General features: G+C 47.7%; 1 protein-coding gene across 2 annotated transcripts in view; it reads right to left on the bottom strand.

The window, feature by feature from the left end:
• Nucleotides 1-18,936, bottom strand: part of SMARCB1 (SWI/SNF related, matrix associated, actin dependent regulator of chromatin, subfamily b, member 1) — a 34,419-nt gene extending 15,483 nt beyond the window's left edge. The window contains exons 1-5 of one of the 2 annotated variants that reach the window (XM_045459766.1): nucleotides 18,615-18,936; nucleotides 15,222-15,333; nucleotides 13,378-13,507; nucleotides 9,135-9,272; nucleotides 6,921-7,048 (exon numbers count right to left, since the gene is read on the bottom strand). In XM_045459766.1, coding sequence (XP_045315722.1) covers nucleotides 6,921-7,048; nucleotides 9,135-9,272; nucleotides 13,378-13,507; nucleotides 15,222-15,333; nucleotides 18,615-18,707 — 601 coding nt within the window. In that variant the 5' untranslated portion in view covers nucleotides 18,708-18,936. Of the gene's footprint in view, nucleotides 1-6,920; nucleotides 7,049-9,134; nucleotides 9,273-13,377; nucleotides 13,508-15,194; nucleotides 15,334-18,614 lie in introns of both variants that reach the window. The other variant, XM_045459765.1, reaches the window with a different exon arrangement.
• Between the last annotated feature and the right edge of the window lie 756 nt (nucleotides 18,937-19,692).

Below are 19,692 nucleotides of genomic sequence, written 5' to 3'. Positions count from 1 at the left end.
CTTCTAGACACCAGAACTAAGAGGAAATGGATTTCTGTTGTTTAAGCCATCCAGTCTGGTATTTTGTTATGGAAGCCCGAGAAAAGTAACAGCTTCCTTCCAGATAAATCACTTTAAAGTCAGTGTCCCATGGGCACACAACCATCTGCCACTTCCTCACCAATAAAAAAATCCCTGAGATATTAGGCTGCTCTGTGGCTTTTCACAGACCCTTCCTCTGTTTCTGACTCTCCAGGCAACACACACGTAACAGACATGCAGGTGTGTAATGGACCCTGCCTTCTGGAAATGTAGCCACACCAGGTGTGAACTTGTAGGGACCATCTGCAACTGGCCAGATTACAAGAAGGTCCCATGTGGTCAAATGTCTTCTCTCTGTTCTGCCCTGTTGTTGTAACCCAAACTCTAATGACCATGCACCACTTCTGGGATGAGCCAGACAAGGCAGTGACCAAGGATGAATCACTTCATTAGCACACAGCATGATTCTGTCATCAAGAACCAGGTCTGCTCAACAACTGACCCCGTATTTCCTCACTGGCCCAGAAGGGCTAGAGACCAGCCATCCTAACAATACCATCAGGACAGACCCAGAACACTCAACCAGCCTATGATCAATAACTCATACAGCAAGCCAAGTATAAGTTTGGAGAGCACAGCATGAAGCTGAAGTGTCCTATGAAGCACCCTATGAGTACACTGTGCAAAGCATTTTCTTATATTAAACTTTTTATTTTGAGAGAACTGTGGATTAATATGCAGCCTTGATTACTGTAGCTATATATGAAGACAAGATTGGGGAGGGTGATTCCTGCTTTGTCCTTCTTTTTCAAAATTGCTTTAGTTATTCTAGTTCCTTTGCCTTTTTGTATAAATGTTATTTTTTAAAATATTTTTTAAGTTTATTTTGAGAGTGAGAGCACAAGTAGGGGAGGGGCAGGGAAGGAGAGAGAATCCCAAGCAGGCTCTGCACTGTCCGTGCAGAACCTGATGCGGGGTTGAATGCACCAACTGTGAGATCAGGACCTGAGCCAAAATCAAGAGTCTGATGCTTAACTGACTAAGGCACCCAGGTGCCCCTCCATATAAATTTTAGGTAATTTTGTCTATATGTACAAAAAGCCTTGCTGAAATATTCACAGGAATTGCATTAAACTTGTATATCAATTGACATCTTGAGTATTCTAATCCATGAACATGGTATTGAGATCTTTAATTACTTTTATTGGTATTTTGTAGTTTTGGACATATAAGTCCTGAACATGTTTGTCAGATTTACACCAAAGTATTCCTTTTCTTATTGAGTGATTGTAAATGGTAATTTATTTCTGAATGTCCATGTGTTCACCAACAGTACATAGAAATACAATTGATTTTTGCATGTTTATCTTGTATCCTGTGACCCTGCTGAACTCTTAGTGCTAGCAGGGTTTTTTGTAGATCTCTTGAGATTTTCTATGCAGACAGTCATGTCATCTACAAATAGGGACAGTTTAATTTCTTTCTGATCTGTACGTTTTTTTTTATTTAATTTTCTTGCCCTACTGCTCTGGCTAATATTTCCAACACTAAGCTGAACAAGAGTGATAAGAGCAGGTATCTTTGCCTTATCATAGGCAGAAAACATTCAGTCTCTCACCATTAAATAAATGTTAGACATAGGATATTTTGCAGATGCTCTTTATTAAGTTGAAGCAGTTTCCCTCTATTCCCATTTTTCTTAAGAGTTTTTAACCAAGAATAAATGTTTTAAGTGCTTTTTTTTTTTTTTTTTAAATTAGGTAGGCTCTCTACCCAATGCAGCACTTGAACTCACAACCCTGACATCAAGAGTTGTATTCTCTAGGGGCACCTGGGTGGCTAAGTCAGTTAAGCGTCCAACTTCAGCTCAGGTCATGATCTCACGGTTCGTGAGTTCGAGCCCCACATGGGGCTTTGTGCGGACAGCTCAGAGCCTGAAGCCTGCTTCAGATTCTGTGTCTCCCTGTCTCTCTGTTCCTCCCCTGCTCACACTCTCTCAAAAGCAAATAAAGATTAAAAAAAAAATTAAAAAGCAAACAAACAAAAAAGAGTTGTATGCTCTAATGACTGAGCCAGCCAGGTGCCTCTGTTAAATGCTTTTTCTGCATCAACTGATATCTGGCTTGTCTTCTTTAGTCTGTTAATATAGTGGATTACATTGATCAATCTTCAAATATTGAACTAGATATTCATCCCTGGAACAACAAACCCCACTTGGGTCGTGGTGTATAATTCTTTTTATATCTAGTTCTGTTTGCTAACGTTTTATTAAGGACTTTTGTGTCTATAATCATTTGGGATATTGGTCTATAGTTTACTTTTTCTGTACTGTCTTTAGTTTTGAGATCAAGGTAATTCTAGCTTTGTAAAATGTTACTGGGAAGTGTTCCCTCTTTTATTTGCTGGAGAAGACTGCAAGAGAATTTATATTAATTCTTCTTTAAATGTTTGGTAAAATTCTCCAGAGACACCATGTGCCTGGAGATTTCCTTTTGGGGAGGTTTTAAACTATGAATCATATTTCTTAGTAGTGATAGGACAACTCAAACTATCTATTTGATATTGAGTGAATTGTGGTAGCTTGTTTTTTACAAGAAATTGATCCACTTTGTCTAAATTCTCAAATTTATGTGGGTAGAGCTTTTGTAATACTCCCTTTCAATATCTGCAGGGTCTGTAGTGATAGCCCATCTCGTTGCTGAATTTGATCATTTTTGTTTCTGTCTTTTGTTGTCAATCTTGCTAGGTTTATCAATTTTACTGATCTTTCTTTTTTACTTTTAAGTAATCTCTACACCCAACATGGAGCTCAAATCCACAACCCTGATATCAAGAGTCACATGCTCCACCAACTGAGCCAGCCAGGCACCCCCTTACTGATCTTTTCAAAGTATCAGTTGTGTTTTCATTAATTTTCTCCATCATTTTCTAGTTTCAATTTCACTGACTTCTGCTCTATTATGTCCTGCCTTCTGCTTGGCTTCATTTTGCTTTTTTTCTCAATTCTTGAGGTAGGAGCTTAGATTACAGACTTGAGACTTTTCTACTTTTCTAATATAAACACTGATGCTACATATTACCCTACTTTACAAATTGATACTACAAACTACACTACTTTAACTATGTCTTAAAATTTTTGGTATGTGATACTTTCATTCAGGTCCATGTATATATTTTCACCAATTCAAGTTAAGTACAGAAAGCTTACTTCTCAAAGAAAGGTACTTCCTCTGCATACATTTAAAACCACATCAGACAGCATTATCAGGTTTGCTTCAACTGCTGAGCATAATTTAGAGGAGAAAGAAAGCTTATTGTATTTACCCATATAGTTTTGTTTATCATATTCTTTCTTCCTGATGTTCCAAAGTTTCTTCTTTTATCATCTCCCTTCTTTTAGGTTAGGTCTACAGGTGACAGTATTCCATCATCTGAGGATTTCCCCTTCATTTCTGAAGGATATTTTTACTGGGTGTAAGATTCAAGATTGGCAGTTCTTTTTTTTCAGTGCTTGAAAAACCATGTGCCATGTCCTCCAGCCTCCATGGTTTCGGATGAGAAATCAGCAGTTATTCCAGGTCTTTCTCTAGAAGTCAGGTGTTATTTTTCTCAGCTCTCAAGATCTTTTGTGTTAGTTTTTGGAAGTTAACTAGGATGCATCTTGGCATGGACTTCTTTGGGTTTATACTGCTGAGATCTACTCAGCTTGTTGAATCTGTCATTTGGGGTTTTTAAGCATCCAAAGTGAACATGTGGATATATATCTCTAGAACCTGCTTCCTGTAGCCATGCCCTGTAGTGTTAACCAGCAGGGCCCTGATCACCCTTGGCCTGTGTGCAGGAGCAGATTCCACCCCTTTTCCTGATGCAGTTCCTGGCCCTGCTCTAGGATTCCCTTGCCCCCAGTGGGGCCAAGCTGGCATCAATGTGTCCTTGTTCAGCAGCTTGTTCTTCCTGGAGAATTTTAACACACCCCAAGGAGGCTAGCTATTGAGACAAATGATGCTATAATTCACCAGCAATTCAGATAAACTCTCTTTCATGTCCTTCTAAGAGAAGATAACCTTGAACTCACTGTTAACTGATACCTACCAAAAGCTGGTTGGAGACAAATCTTGGTTATGAAGAATGTCCTGGTTCTGAAGGACATGTAGTTCGTTCATGCTGCTCAACATTTTTAGGACCCTTTGTGATAAAGAGTCTCACACTCACCTTTAAGGTTACTTGAAATTTCAAAGTAAATTAGGTAGGACTATGAAAATCACCAGCAATTTTGAACATGTGCTTTTAACTACCATGCCAGGGGTGTGGCTTCCTAACCACCAGTTAAGAATCACAGCCCGTAAAGTTTATTTATTTTGAGAGAGAGAGAGAGAGAGAGAGAGAGAGAGAAAGAGAGCACGCACAAGCATGGGAGGGACAAAGAGAGAGGGAGAGAGAGAATCTCAAGCTGGCTCCACACTGTCAGCGTGGAGCCCAATGTGGGGCTCAAATGCATGAACCCATGAGATCATGACCTGAGCCAAAATCAAGAGCTGGACGCTTAGCCAACTGAGCCACCCAGGCACCCCAAGAATCACGTAAGTACCACTAAGGAAGAGTTCACAGAACAAAATTATTTTGGTTCTCCAAGTGTCTGGACCAAATTACACTTACTGGGATATGGAATGTTATGTAAGGGCTCCTTTGGGGAACAGCTTGGAGAAGCTCATGGCAGAGCTCCTGGACAGATGCAGGTCTTCACTGCATTATACTGTGTCCACTTCTTGAGGGTCAGGGGGAAAGCTTCTCTCTAATTCAAATGCTATGTGTGATTCTGCTGCTTCTGAGCCACCAGCGGCTGCTCACCTTGACCACGCTGAGAACTGCAGAACTGATCATCCTGTCTCTGCCTGGTTCTAAAGGTCTGAGCATCATGCCCTCCCCTAGCAACGTATGCCCACTGAACTGTGAGTATGAACCAGAGCACTCACTTCATTTTGTATCTTCTTATTCCATTTTCCCCTTCACCCAATTCTTCCTAACCACACCTTTTGCATTTGCTTTATTCTTTTGTACTAAGAGTTCTCATGTAAGATGCCTTACTCCTTCTGGAATAGGGTGGAAGTTTAAATAAATAGTTGGGGCTTTTTATGTGTTATTGAAAGGAAAGTAACAAGGTAATACACATACTGAGTCAATCTGAACAACTAAATTCCTATGTTATGATCTATGGCCAGGTTCTGTGCCAAATGCTGTAAGAAAAGCAGCAATAAAAAACAAGATCCCTGACCTAAGGGGTTGAAATGGAGAGAGACAGAGAGACAGAGAGACAGAGAGAGAGAGAGAGAGAGAGAGATGAATTAACTATAACACAGGCCTGCTGAGATTAAGCACGGAGTGGTATAATAGGGGATGTACAGCACTGGCCATGGCCTGGCACTCATGAGCTGTCCTGTGCCCGAGTTGGGAGTATCACCACCACACCTGCCCTATCTACACTCAATACAACCTCCTGGAAACCCCTCACCACATCTCCCTTTGGCCACATCCTCTCTCGCCAGCTAACCTGTCAACCCTGGAGGACAGACACTCGGCTCTCAGGCCTTGTTCCCAGGGCTCGGCAGAGGCCCTTGGACTCAGGCCTGGCACACCAAGTGCCAGGAGATGACCAAAGGAAGTAGCCTAATCCTTCCAGAAAGCTTAAGGCAACCACGTATCAACAACCACACACGTTCCTCCCTGAGGAAATCCCCTGTGGGAGAAACAAGCTGTAAGTCGTTATGTTTTCTGCCATGGAAACATCTAATAGCGGAAGGAGTTCTAGTAAACTAAGGCACCACAACTCAACAGAAAATTGTGCACCAATTATGAAGGCCAAGGAAAACAGGAAGACACTTACAAGTGAAGAAAAATTGTATTTGCACTACAATTACAACTCTGTTAAATACATCTGCATGTGGAAGTGACTGGCAAAAAAACTATTAGGAGCAGTGAGGTTCTGGGAATTCTAAACTTTTCTTCACTTAAAAATGATACTCTTGGGGCGCCTGGGTGGCGCAGTCGGTTAAGCGTCCGACTTCAGCCAGGTCACGATCTCGCGGTCCGTGAGTTCGAGCCCCGCGTCGGGCTCTGGGCTGATGGCTCAGAGCCTGGAGCCTGTTTCCGATTCTGTGTGTCCCTCTCTCTCTGCCCCTCCCCCGTTCATGCTCTGTCTCTCTCTGTCCCAAAAATAAATAAACGTTGAAAAAAAAAAAAAAAAATTAAAAAAAAAAAAAATGATACTCTTTGGGGTGTTGTTATTTGGTTTCGGTCTTAATATAAGTAATGTGTTGTAAAAAGCCTGAAAGATTCAAGAAAACAATAAAGAAACAATAAACACTCATACAGTCCTCTTTCCTAGATGGGATAAGGACTAAGTGTTATGGTGAACGTCTCCTGTGCTTTCTCTGGTTCATTTGCAGAGTCATGCTCGGACTCTGGGAACCAGGAAAGAGCAACCATCTGACCTGGGACTTACAGAGCGAGGACAAAAAGAGGAAGAACAGAGAGGGAGGGCAGACCTCATGGGGATGACAGAGGGACAAGCCTGCACACACGGTACTGTGAGAGGCCAGAGGGGTGGGCAGGGCTGAAGGGTGGTGTGCAGGCGGTCAGGCAGCAGAACCGGTCTGAGCAGCATCGAGGTCATTATAGAGCTCTGTGGACCGACAGCCTGCATCGTGGCTGACCCCTGACACCCCAATCTCACTGGGGGAGGGAGGAACCTAAGGTTCACGGGCTCAGCCCATAGGAAACGGTGGCAGAAGCAGGATTTGAACCCAGAGTCCAGGATCCAGCACAGCAGGCAACAGGCAAGAAAAAGGTCTGTTCACACAGCAGCCGGGCCTGGGCCATGCAGAGCCCAGCTTCCCACGTACCATTCATGTTCCAAGTAAAGGCATCTCGCAGCTTCTGCCCGTCGATCTCCATGTCCAGCCGGATAGGGACCAGCACTTCAGGCTGGGAGGCATTCTCATGGATCACAGCTGGGTCGTGGTCATCAAAGCTGGAAGTGAAGAGGAAGCACAGTCAGCCAGGAGTGCCATGGGTCTCCATGCTCAGGGCTTCCCTCCCTGCACCGCCTGTCACTGCAAACCTGGCCGGAGGGGAAAAGCCCACTTCTTATGGGGACTTGTCAGCTAAGGGCTGAACCAGCAGAGATGAGGCAAGCAGGGGTCCTGGGGTCACAGAGGCAGTGCTCCATACTTCAAGGACACACAGGGAAGGGAGAGGGAGTTGCAGCCTTAGGCAGTGGGATATGACCTAGACATACCCTAAGAGGGAGATTTAAGCCCCAAAGCAGGCAGAACTTTCACTGGTAACTAGGAAAGAAAAGGTATCTCCAGAAGAGGAAATACTTGAGCAAAAGCCAAGGGGTGCAGGAGAGGTGAGGAACTATTGAGGAAGCACAGCAAGAGCACAGAAGATGGGGTGCAGACTGCGGGGGCGGGGAGTAGCATGGGTGTCCCAGTGCCCACGCTTCTCCATCTTGGGCTACAGGATCCAGCCTCTCCCATGAGGGAGCCCCAGGAGAACCCAGGGCAAGGCAGTCCCGTGGTCATATCTGTATTTTAGGAAGACAAAGAGGGAAGACGCCGGGGAAGAGATGGAGGGAACGCTGGAGAGCAAGGGGACCCTAAAGGTGTCAGTGGAATAAAGCAGGCTGAGAATTACTCTTGGGAGGGACACAGATGACAAACAAGGAAAGCACACTGCATGCCAGACACCAATGCTCTAGGAAACATGGACAGGGAAAGGGACAGGAGTGCCAGAGACAGGAGCAGCCATTCTACCAAAGGGGAGGCAGCTCTGAGAAGTGACAGTCAGCCAGTGATGGGAAGGAAGGGAAGGAAGGGAAGAAAGGGAGGGAAGAGCGAAAAGGGGTCAGTCATGCAGATGTTGGTAAGAAGTGAGCTCTCGGCAGAGGGAACTATAAAGGCAGAAGCTTCTGGGTGTTCTGGGTGGCTCTGAAAGCAGTGAAGAGGTTCACATGACTGATGCAGAGTGACAGTGGCAGGGGATGAGGCCAGAGAGGAGGGGCCACTACACGGACTCCAGCCCTGGTGGGCATGTGACGGGGTATCTGGAAGACCTGCGTCCAGGAGAGGAGTCATCTGCCCTGGGTGAGGGGGCCCACATCTTAGGAGGAGCTGGCCAAGGGTGGTCCAACTCTGGACACGTGGAAGGCTGAGAAGGCAGGAATTTGCTGAGACTAGTTCTGCGGTTGGAGAAGGAGGAAGAGTCGTGGGGTTTTGGCCTGAGTGCAGGAAGGGTGGGATTACTATGTCCCAGGATGGAGGAATCTGTAAAGCAGTGTGTGAGATACCTGAGGACAGCGTGTAGGGGTGAGGCTAGGCTGCAGAGATGATAGTGGGGTGGGAACTTGAAAAATGCCCCCCAAAAGATATCTAGTCCTAATCCCTGGAGCCTGTGACCATTATATGGCAAAAGGGAGGGAGGGAACTTTGCAGATATAATTAGGGATCTTAGGAGGAGATTATGCAAGTAGCCCTAAACCACAACACAAGCGTCCTTTAAGAGAAGGGCAGTTTCACACACACAGGAGGAGCCCGTGTGGCCACTGAGGCACATGCTGGTAATGCAGCCACAAGCCACGGAATGCCAGAAGAGGTGGGAATAGCTTGTCCCGCCGCCCCACCACGAGAGCCTCCAGAGGGAGTGGGGTCTGGCCAACACCTTGATTTTGCTGCACGGAAACTCCTGGTCCCAGAACGGTGAGAAATAGATTTGTGTTGTTTTAAGCCCCCCATTTGTGGTGATCTGCTCCAGCAGCCACAGGGAACTAACGGTGGGGTCTCAGTGGGATGGCGTTTGAAACCACAAGATAAGATCCAAGGGCTGTGCTTCCAGGAGCACTGGAGACACTGGGAAACAGGAGACAGCAGGGACACTAAAGCAGGCAGAGCTCGGAACTGAAGCAAGCCAGAAACCAGCTGTCCTAGAAGCCAAGGGGGAACAGTTTCAAGAAGGCAGCGTGTTTTAGGAAACACAAGGTCAAGGCAGAGGAGAGGAAGAGGCTAAAACATGTTTGAGGACTGAGGCAGAATCAGTGGAGGGTGAGGCGTGCTCACCACAGAGGGAAGGTTCTCTTCTTGTCCCGGCCCATGCGGTTCCTGTTGATGGTCGTGGAGCAGGGCACAGCATCCAGATGGTGGGAGCTATTGGGCAGGGTGGGCACCCATTGGCTGTTCCTCTTGGCTTTCTGTTCCCTGGAGAGACGTGAGAAATGCCCCTGCTCAGTCTAGGAGCCCGATACTGGCCATCAGGCTCTAAGTCATGGTCAATGGATGCCCACTGCACCCCCGCCGGTGGTGAGCACTACGCACCCTAGACTCTGTACGTGTCTACTCCTCAGGCGCCCACTGGCACCCATTCACAGGCACCCAGGCTAGGGGAAGGGTACAGAGGGGACCCCAACACAGCAGAGCAGCCCCAGCCCAGTGCACAAGTCACAGTGTAACATGCTATGTGCCAGGCATGACTCCATGAAAGCACTCTCCCTTCTTGCGGAGAATGTGCACAAGGAAGCAGCTTCCCAGAGGAGCAGACCCTGGAGTAGAGCCTTAAGCATGGAGTTGGGGCTCACTAGGGATGGGGGTAGGGGAACAACCGGAATGGGGAGGGCGTTTCAGGAAGTGCATGGCCGGCAGAAGAGAGGAAGCACGGACAGATTGTTGCCTCAACTAGGGCTGGAGAGGCGGATATGGAGAGGGTCCGGATTAGGGGCAGGTGTGCTCCATGAGAAATGACTGTACTCAGCAGGCAGCTGGGAGTCCCCGAGGACTTTGAAGAAGGGAGAGACAAGATCAGACCGTTCTTTTAGATATATGGGCCAGCCAGAGTATAACACTTCAATAATGCTTCTGCCTTGCAAGGGTCCAGACCAGTAGGGTATGAGAAGCTGGGTTAGTAAAAACCTTCTAGAAAGTGAGGCTCAAAGTAGTTTAAGTAACCCACGTACCATCAAGGGTTCACTCTTCTGTCCAAATTACAGGTTGCTTTTACTACTAGGAAAATACCAAAAGGCTTTTTTATTTTAAAGATTTCTATTTTTGAGTAATCTCTGCACCCAACATGGGGCTCGAACTTACAAGCCTGAGATCAAGAGTCACATGCTCTCCTGACCAAGCCACCCAGGCACCCCCCAAAAGGCTTTTTTAATCTGAAGCTCCAGTGCTGGCTTTGAAAGGCAAGCGCTCAGGTTCCCACTATGCTCTGCACATCATTTTATCATCCTCGGACACTGCCTTCCCTAACAAGTCTGAGCATTGTAAGGACAGCAGCTGTGTGTCATTCGCTTTTACATCCCCAACACCTGTACCACATCTCCTTCCATAACTGTTTGCTACAGTTTAAAGGATGTGACGGCAACCACTCAATTTCCCTTCCCTCACTGTCCTCACAGGAGGGATGAGGAGATGTGGCTTGCAGTCATTCTCTCCATGTGGTGGTGAGGACCAGAAGCAGTGGCCATGACCTGCCCAGGCCCCAGGCTCTTTGACTCTTTTCTAAAGCTGGAACCACTGGGGTGCCTGGGTGGCTGTCAGTTGAGTGTCCAACTTCAGCTCAGGTCATGATCTCACAGTCCATGAGTTCAAGCCCTGTGTCTGTACTGACAGCTCAGAGCCTGGAGCCTGCTTCAGATTCTGTGTCTCCTTCTCTCTTTGCCCTCCCCCACTCACTTGCTCTCTAAGATAAATAAACATTAAAAGAAAAATTAAAGCTGTGACCACTTGCACCTCAGATGCTGTGGTCCCAGAGCACCCCTTGACTGAGGGTGGGGGCAGGGAGAGATTTACAGTACCAAACTCTGCTGGGACTCAATCAAGTCTCCTGTACCCAAGTCTTGCTCAGATCTTATGACCAGCCTTACCAATACCAGAGGCCTGGAAAAAGGAGGAACGTGGAACTAATCTGGGCAGGGCTTAGAGCTACTGGGCCAGTGGTTTTGAATCCTGGCTGCAGACTCCCTCAGAGTGCGAAATTTCAAGTAGGAAAGCTCTGAGCTCCACCTAGACCAAGGGACTCCTGTCTCTGGAGAGGACCCAGGAATATGGGTTCTTCATAACTTCCATGTGTGATACCAATGTAGCTGGGCCCGTATTTGGGAACCTCAGGTCTAGACCACCACCTCTTTTCTGAGCCCAGGAATATGGGTTCTTTACAACTTCCATGTGCGATGCCAATGTAGCTGGGCCCGTATCTGAGAACCTAAGGTCTAGACTGCTGCCTCTTTTCTGAGCCTCCTAAAGCTGGCACTGAGGCTCCCCCTCCACCCTAAAAACTCCTGCCCTATCTCTGTAGTGATCTAGTTCATAACCAGGCCTGGGCTATTCTGCCAAACCTCTGTCAGGTAACTATCTAAAGTAGAGTGCAAGTTCTGTCAGACACAGTGAGTACGTCATACACCAAATCCGAGAATCTGGGTCATATAATTCAACCTTTCTTCTGCTACAAGTAGGTCTTCCCAAGGGAGGGGGACATCCAGCCTCTGCCTAGCCTGTCCAGTGATGAGGAGGGGAGGTGCTGGTCCTCCTGTGGGGTTGACGGGGCAGTGGGAAGGCGCTTCCTGAGCACAGAGCCCATGAAAGCAGCTTCTTGCGAACCTCAATGCCCAACCGTCTCTGTAGTTTTGACCTCTGGGGTAACAGTACTCTCCTCCGTCAGCTGTTCCTCATATGACACGATCATCAAGAAGTATTTATTGCCCCATAAAAGGTTCCTGGCTGACATGTGCAGACTTGAAAGCCCCAGCCATATGTACATCACTTCCTTCTGCCACTTCCCTAGGAAAGTCTAGCCATCCTTATGTTCTTACCGCATCCCTTGGGGAAAGAGGAATCTGCAGAGCACACATCTATAACACTGGCCAAGTTGGATATGGGCCACCTTTACATGGGGGTTGTGGGGAGGATTATGAAAACAATTCAATAGTAAAGTTGAAAGAAAATCTGGAAAGAAATGATTTTTCCATAACCACATCACTCGAAACAATAACCCTCCTCTCCCTCCTCCTCAGTGCCCCCGGGGTTTTGTGCACGTAAATGCACTCATTCTAGATATTCTGCACATCACTCAGGCAAACCACATTTCTGGCTGCCGCAGGGTCTACTTAGTTATGACATAAACAGTTACCTATCTATCCAGTCTACCTGCTTCCAAGATCTAGTCTATCCTGGTCTATATCCTAGTCTGTAATACCTTAGTCTATTCAGCTGGCTGTATCTTCACTCAGTCAGCCTCTCCCTAAGGCTGAACACTCAAGTGGCTCCATACTGTCCATTATTACTCACAATGCTACCTCCTTCCATATAATAGTTTCCGTTGGTGGCGGTGTTCTTTGAAGTTATTTGTCTGGGACAGATTCTTAGGGGTGAAATTAATGGGTCAGACAATGAAAACAGGTTTGATGTCATGACCATGCCCGTGTACCAAAGCCTGTGCAGGGTGCTTGCGTGTGCCAGCTCTATTGTATCTTCCCCAACTCTTTATGTCAATAGTTGCTTATCTGTTTTACTTTGAATTCTTAATGTTACACGAGGACAAACATCATCTCCTTATTTGTTTACTCCTTATGCTTCCAGGATGGCCCACCCTTTACCTATTTAGCTATTGGGGTATCCAGGTTTTTCTTATAAATCTGAATGAATCAAAACCAAAGAAAAATACCTATGAAAATGAAGAAAAGGGGCACATGGGTGACTCAGTCAGTTGAGCGTCTGACTCTTGGGTTTCAGCTCAGGTCATGATCTCACAGTTCATAGGTTCGAGTCCCACATCAGGCTCCGTGCTGACAGTGCAGCGCCTGCTTGAGATTCTTTCTCTCTTCCTCTTTCTGCCCCTCCCCTGCTCAAACGTGTGCCCTTGCTCTCTCTCAGAATAAATAAACTTTAAAAAAATGAAAAAAATTTAAAAAATAAATATGAATGAACAGACTCTACAATATAATCACCTCTCAATTACTTGTCTAATTATTACTGTAAATACTCTTTTTTAAAGGTTCTAAGCTCACACACTAAGATCTATTGCTCGTTTCTTTTGGGAGTTTATCTGGGCCACTCATTTTTCTGATAGATTAGTCCCACTTTCAAACCACTTCTAATGACTTTCCAGAACCCAAGACTTGGCTTTCATGTCTTAGAAATTCCACAGACACACAAGAAACTTGGCAATCTGGCTAAGACAATTTGTAAGCACAGCAGGTGAAGTGTTTAAAGGTATTTTGGTTCAATTTAACCCCAACCAGTTCTAGGGTATAAGAAAAATATCTGTGGGTATTATCCTGAGAGCACGCCCTGGCTGGGAGTACATTACCTGAGGTAGGTGGGGGGTTCCGTGCTGATGGAGACGGCCTTGTACTTCTCATCATTGCCGTCCAGAATCTCTTCCACCTCTGAAGCTTTTAACAGCGTCACGCTGGTGGCCAGGGTTGTGTATCCATGATCTGTAACCAGAGACACCACTGCGGTCACCCTGCTGGTGGGGCAGCAAGAAGCAGCAGCCAGCAGATGCAGCACATCGAGGTCCTCACATGCAGGAGGGAAAAGCGAGTGTCAACCTTACTACTGCTGAATGCTGGCCTCTTCCAAAAGGGCAATCTGGACCGAGTGCTTTAGAGGTCCTACTGAGAAAACGCTCCCATGGGATTTACTTGCACTAATTTGTCCCAGAAGCACTGGCTCTGGGCACAGGGCAGCAGCAGCTACAGTGCAGCATGGCCAACGGGGAAAAGGCGGAGGGGGGGGGGGGGGCTCCAGAGTGATACCACCAGTGGGAAGAGGTCTGACACCAACTGCAATCCATGACACGAAGCAAAGTGGAGAGATGGAATGAAAGATGAAAAATACTTTTCTTTTAAAACAAGAGCCCAGAGAGTTACAAAGAGCTGCCTCACACCCAACATGAATTCCCGGCACCGTGCAGTCAACACGTGCTATCTGGGAAGCAGGACAGATTCTAGGCAACTCGACCCACAGCTCTTCTAGGGAACCTCGGTCAAGAGCTGCTACCTGTCTGCAGGTCCAGACTGGCTTCTCCTGGAGAAACAAACCGGTTATGGGGAAGGTATCTCCAAAGCACAAGGCAGAAGAGTCACTGAGACTTCACCTGAGGCTTGCGGAGGGGAAAGCAAAGCTAGGAACTCACTGCGTTAGTGACTGGTGCTCCACTGGGGGGTAGAGGGAGGATAAAAAGGAGACTTTTTAAAGTGAGTGAGTGGCAGTCATAGCAGCAGATAAAAAAAGCAGCCCCGGCTCCTGCATTAAAAGAACCACTACTTTGCCCACAGTGGACAAGACCACAGCAATACCTACAGACACAACCAAACAGGACAGACTGTGAAGTGTACACACATACACACACACACACACACACACACACACACGGCTTCAGGCAGAGTCTTCACCCAGGCCCAGGGCAGCTCTCTGTAAGGGGCCACAGCCGAGTCGAAGCAGTTTCGCCACCTGCCAAACATCGCATAGCATCCGAACCAAAACGTACAGTGAGACTCCCCTGATGGAGCCCTCAGAGCATCTGAAGAGCATCTTCTGAAGAGCCAAAGCACACTTGGCTCTCTAGCATCAGTTAGCTCACCCGCCAAGCCCCAGGCACACACCTCAGGCATACCACGCAGGGACATGCACATGAGCTCTAGCACACTGGCTGCCAGAACGAAGTGCTACGGGATGGAGGTGCTCTGGGAAGCAAAGCGGTGAAAGCCCCAGAGGGGAGTGGGAGCTGGGGCCACCACCCGCCACTCGGGCTGCATGGAGGGTGACTATGGCGACACGCCCACGGCAGATGGCAGAGCATCACAGCATTCCTAAAACGTTTTGAAACCAACATGTCTTCACAGCACCCATTACTGTCCCAGACTTGCCCCCCTCACGCTCCCCCCACCCCCCCACCCCCACTGGCCCTGCTGAAAATACCTGACAAAGGACCCCTGGCTACCTGAAGCTGCTTTGTCGCCTGAGTTGCATAGCGTGCTCTGCAGCGACTCTGCCCCTCACGTGCTCCTGCCACGCTAAGGTCAGGGCTGCAGTGAAGACACTCTGGAGTGAAAACGTTTTAACTTCATGACATAAGCGAGTGGTTTTGAAACAGGTTTACAAACCCTCGTGAAGACGCACCCTTAGTGTTAGGTTTTGTTTTTTTACCATGTGACGATGCAACTATTTTCTTCCTCTCTTCCACAGTGGCTAGTCGCCTCCAGAGTGAGGGGTATCTCTTGTACAGAGAACCTCGGAACATACGGAGGTAGTTTCCCACCTATGGGTAAAGCAAGAAGGCTCATTATGAGGGTCACATCTTGATGCAGAAAGGGAGGGTCCTGGTGCAGAGGCTCTGCCGACCGAGTAACAGAGCACAAGCTGGCCTCCAGGCACCGGGCTTTCTGCAGCCATAAAAACACATTCTGCTGACATCAAGGGTTCAATAGCAGTGCACATCTGGCCCACATCTGCCTCTCTAGGCGGGGGCAGTACCATCTGCATCCTAACGACAGGGCTAAGTTCCAAAAGGCCTGACCAGGCGCTTCTCGGGCAGACCCCCAGAGCTCACTGAGACGCTCGAAGTGATTCTGACTTTAAACTAAGGATCCCGAACACTTTCCAGAAATGTAAGGCCCCTTTGACTTTCTTTTATCTTAAGAACAAGACTTTGATATTTTTATGATGCCATAAACACCAAAAAGGTCTTTTAATTTTGGACAGATGTAGGATAATTTCCCCCATGGCCCCTGTTGCTTTGTTTAGTAACAAACTCAAACCAGGAACACCAAAAGAATTTTCCGAGAGTTTAAAAAACACTTACTGGCAATCACCAGATTGCTATATAAATCACTGTTGCCTCAAACAATAGCTTCAGTTTATCTATAACAGATACTCAAAGTATAACTTCTTTAATGAAAAGAAACCTAGTCTCAAAGTTTTTATAAAGAAACTCAATTATTTCACTGACATTGCAGAAATGACCACTCGAGTCAAAATAACCACACGGCAAAGGACAGCCAGTGGACTGGGTGCCACGTGCTGGTTCCACCTGTGACTGGGAATCACCTCCCTTTTCTGGGTCTCCTTACTCACCTGTCAAATGCTGAGCAATTCTGAACTTTGCCCCACGAAGCACCATTTCTATTATTTTTCCCATTTACCTACCCAGCACAGTATGTTTATTAAATGTGTTTCTCCATTTTTCATGAATCAAAGATTTTTATGATCGACAACCAGAGCTGCTGAACAGCCTAACAGAAGAATGGCCACAGGGGTGCCTGGGTGGCTCAGTGGGTTAACTGTCCAACTATTGATTTTGGCTCAGGTCACGATCTCAGGCTTTGCTGAGTTCGAGCCCACATCAGGCTTGGGATTCTCTCTCTCCTTCTCTCTCTCTCTGCCCCTCCCCTGCTCACACACACTCTGTCTCTCAAATAAATAAACTTATCGCAGGTCCTATAGTGCTCCAGGATGCCTAGATCCTTCCCAAGACCCCTGAACTTTGGAGACTGGAGCTTGCCTTCCTGGGTTTCCCCCAAACCAGCCTGTGCCCTCTCTGGACCTGTTTCCCAGATGTAAAATGAAGGTGTGAACCTGGGGATTTCTTAGGGTCCTCTCAGCTCTGTGACTCTGGCTTAGTGAACACAGCTGCCTGCAGATGGGGGGAGAAGAGTGACACACGCACTTGCTGCAATCACACATGCCTTCCCAAAGCTGCTCCACAGATGTGGCATGGGGGCACTGGATGTGTTGCTATGGCCGACCCACCTCTCTGAGTATGGTGCCTGTTTTCCAAGGGGAAGGGACCTGCAGGCCATCCACCACCCAACGCTGTCACAGGAGCTTCTGGTTATCAAGAGTCAGCCTCCTGATCTTGAACCCTTCTCAGACCTCCAGATGTTCAGCCTGGCCCAAGAGAGTAGATGTCTCTCCCCTCTCCCATGTGGGACTCTATAGACTGGGCCTCAGGACAATTGTTCTTACTCAACAGGGCTGAAAGAGAAGACTGCAGTTAGCCTTCTAGAAACGAAGGCATGTTACGGGGAAGATCTTGAGGCCATCAAGTCTAAGCATCTCCCACACATGAAAAAAGTTACCAGGAAACAGACAGCCCTTCTTCCCATCTGGCTACATGCTCCCTCTCAATATACTCCACCTAATAAATGAAAGCTTCCTTCTCAAAAGTAGCACCCACTGAAAGTCAAAGCCAAACTGACTGCTTTTCCTGTCCATTACATCGGTTAAAGGCTTCTTTAAACAATCTGCCCAGTATCATTTGGGAACTCCTCAAGTGCCTTCTATCCTACATTTAGGCAGCTTCCTACTGGTCAATGAGGACGATTCCGAGCTGTGGCACATGGATAGGCACTGACTCCACTTCCCCTGTAATATCTGAAGAGCAGCATTTATGTCATAACATGAAAAACGTATTGCATCCTGCCCTTTTTGTTTTATAAAACTTGGTGAAAAATGGAAACACTAAAGTCCTGATACTACTGACAACAGTGGTATCCTAACCTGATCCAACTAAAACAAGTCAGGAACCACAGGGGGTCATTCATTCGTGCTATGTTCAGTTGTGAAGGGGAGAAAAAAAACTATTAAAAAAAAAAAAGAATGAAACGTTGGCATAGGATACTGAACACCACTACAAGGAAAGACAACCCTGGGCATTCTGAAACTGCTTTAGCTCTCCAGGATTGGCACTTACCTCATTATACAGGAAAGACTCTACAGCTTGGTATTTGCACATCTGAACTGCATATACCACAATTAAAAAAAAAAAAAAGGAATATACACTAGCTGGGGATTGCTTTTGGATCAAAAAGGGGTAGTTTGAAGCAACCTGGAAAAACAGTAGACTTAGTACAAATTTCCCATTGAAGGACGAGGTGTAGGGTTTTCCTAAAATCAGCTGTTCAGCTGACTCATAAAAATGCTGTCACTTCTGGTCAAGAATCAAAGATATTTAGAATCCTTTCCTCATAATTCTGAGTTAAATTCAAGATAGCCAAAGCGTCAACTGGCTCTGAACTGATCCACCTCAGGGACTGGGGCCTTATCCACCCAACACAGGATATCCATCCTCCTCCCTATTTCCTCATTGGTAAGTAACAGCAACCAACACTTTGCGAGATGAGACATCAATAAACCCCATGTTTTCAGTCTGAGATTTCACGATCCCAAACGCAGCAATGGAGGAGGGATACAAGCGAAACTTCCAAAATCTCTCCTCCAGGCGCCCCAGGGGCTAACCGAAACATCCCGTTTCTTTGCGGCTGGCTGGAGCTGTACCAACTCAGAATGGAACCAGTGGCTCCTCGGAGTGCCCTAAGCCCTAGCAGCAGTGGGCGACCCCCACCAAGACGAAATAAGTAAGTAATCCCAGACAGCCGACTGCGCGGGGCGGAGCCAGACAGGCCCCACCCCGCCCTGACGCAACGCGCGCACGCGCCCGCCCGCCGCGATGAATGGAGACGCGCGCTCCCGGCAAGCAGACCCGCCCCGAGGCTCCCGCGGGGCCGAGGCTGGGGAGGGTGAGGACGCGCGGCGGGCTACCTCAGAGCCGATCATGTAGAATTCTCCGTCGTCTTCTAGCTGGAACTTGACGGGCTTCTGCCCGAAGGTCTTGCTCAGCGCCATCATCATCATTTCGGCGGCGGAGGCGGGCGGCCGAGGCCGAGCTGCAAGGGATCGGGAGGACTGAGGAGGAGCCGAGCCTTGCCGAGCCGAGAACAGCCGAGACCGGGCGGCGAAGGGCGGACAGATCAGGTGCTAGAGCCGTCTCCGGGCTCTTCAGCCGCCGCCGCAAAGGACCAGGCCGCCCTCAGTGCGCAAGCGCGGGCGTTGACGCTGACGCGCGCGCCACCGCCTCCCTAACAAAAGGCTGGAGAGCGCCCCTTCGGGCCGCTTAAAGGAACCGCGACCCGTTTCTTCCAGACTGCTTCCCAAGTGGAGGTACTCCGAAGAATTTCTCACGGACAGAAATAGCAACAGAGGCCCTGACTCAAGCGGTGATTTTTCCAGCCTCACAGCTGGGACTAGAACTCAGCCCAGTGGAGGAGGAGCAAAATGAGGCCTGAGGCCAAGAGGAGGCCAGAGCTACCTGTGCCTCAGTTTCACCACCTGAAACACGCAGTGTAGTTGAGTAGATAAGAGGGATCCTAGGAACAGATACCCCAGTTCCAGGCCCACAGGTGTTCCTGCGGCTGTGGAGATGGGCAGAATGGCAACACTGGGTGAGGGGTTGGCATGGGCAAAGGCTCCCCAGGCTTGGCAGGATTCCAAGGCCCAGGTGGTATTTGGTTGGGCTGGGGCATCGGTGAGCTAGATGGGAGGGAAACTTCTCCATTTCTCTGCACTCTTCCTTAATTCTGCAGTCTGTGTCTACAGCAAGTGCAGCCGTGGGGTGCTGAGTGAAACTAGATAGGCCTGCCCTGCAGAGCTTACAGCCAGGACTGGGGCTAACAATAATGAAAGCATCAAAGCATCCGTGTTTGGTTGCACAATGCAGCAGATCAAAAACGGCCCGCTGCTGACAGTTTCATATGGTTCAGTCTAATAAAATTGCAGCTGTGATAGGTGCTACTATCAAGAAGATACACATGGGGCTGGGTGGCAGGGCAGGGAGACCCTT

Source organism: Leopardus geoffroyi, chromosome D3 (assembly GCF_018350155.1).
Source record: "Leopardus geoffroyi isolate Oge1 chromosome D3, O.geoffroyi_Oge1_pat1.0, whole genome shotgun sequence".
NCBI lineage: Eukaryota > Metazoa > Chordata > Mammalia > Carnivora > Felidae > Leopardus > Leopardus geoffroyi.
The sequence above is the reverse complement of the archived record's forward strand: the minus strand, read 5'-3'. Positions and strand labels throughout refer to the sequence as shown.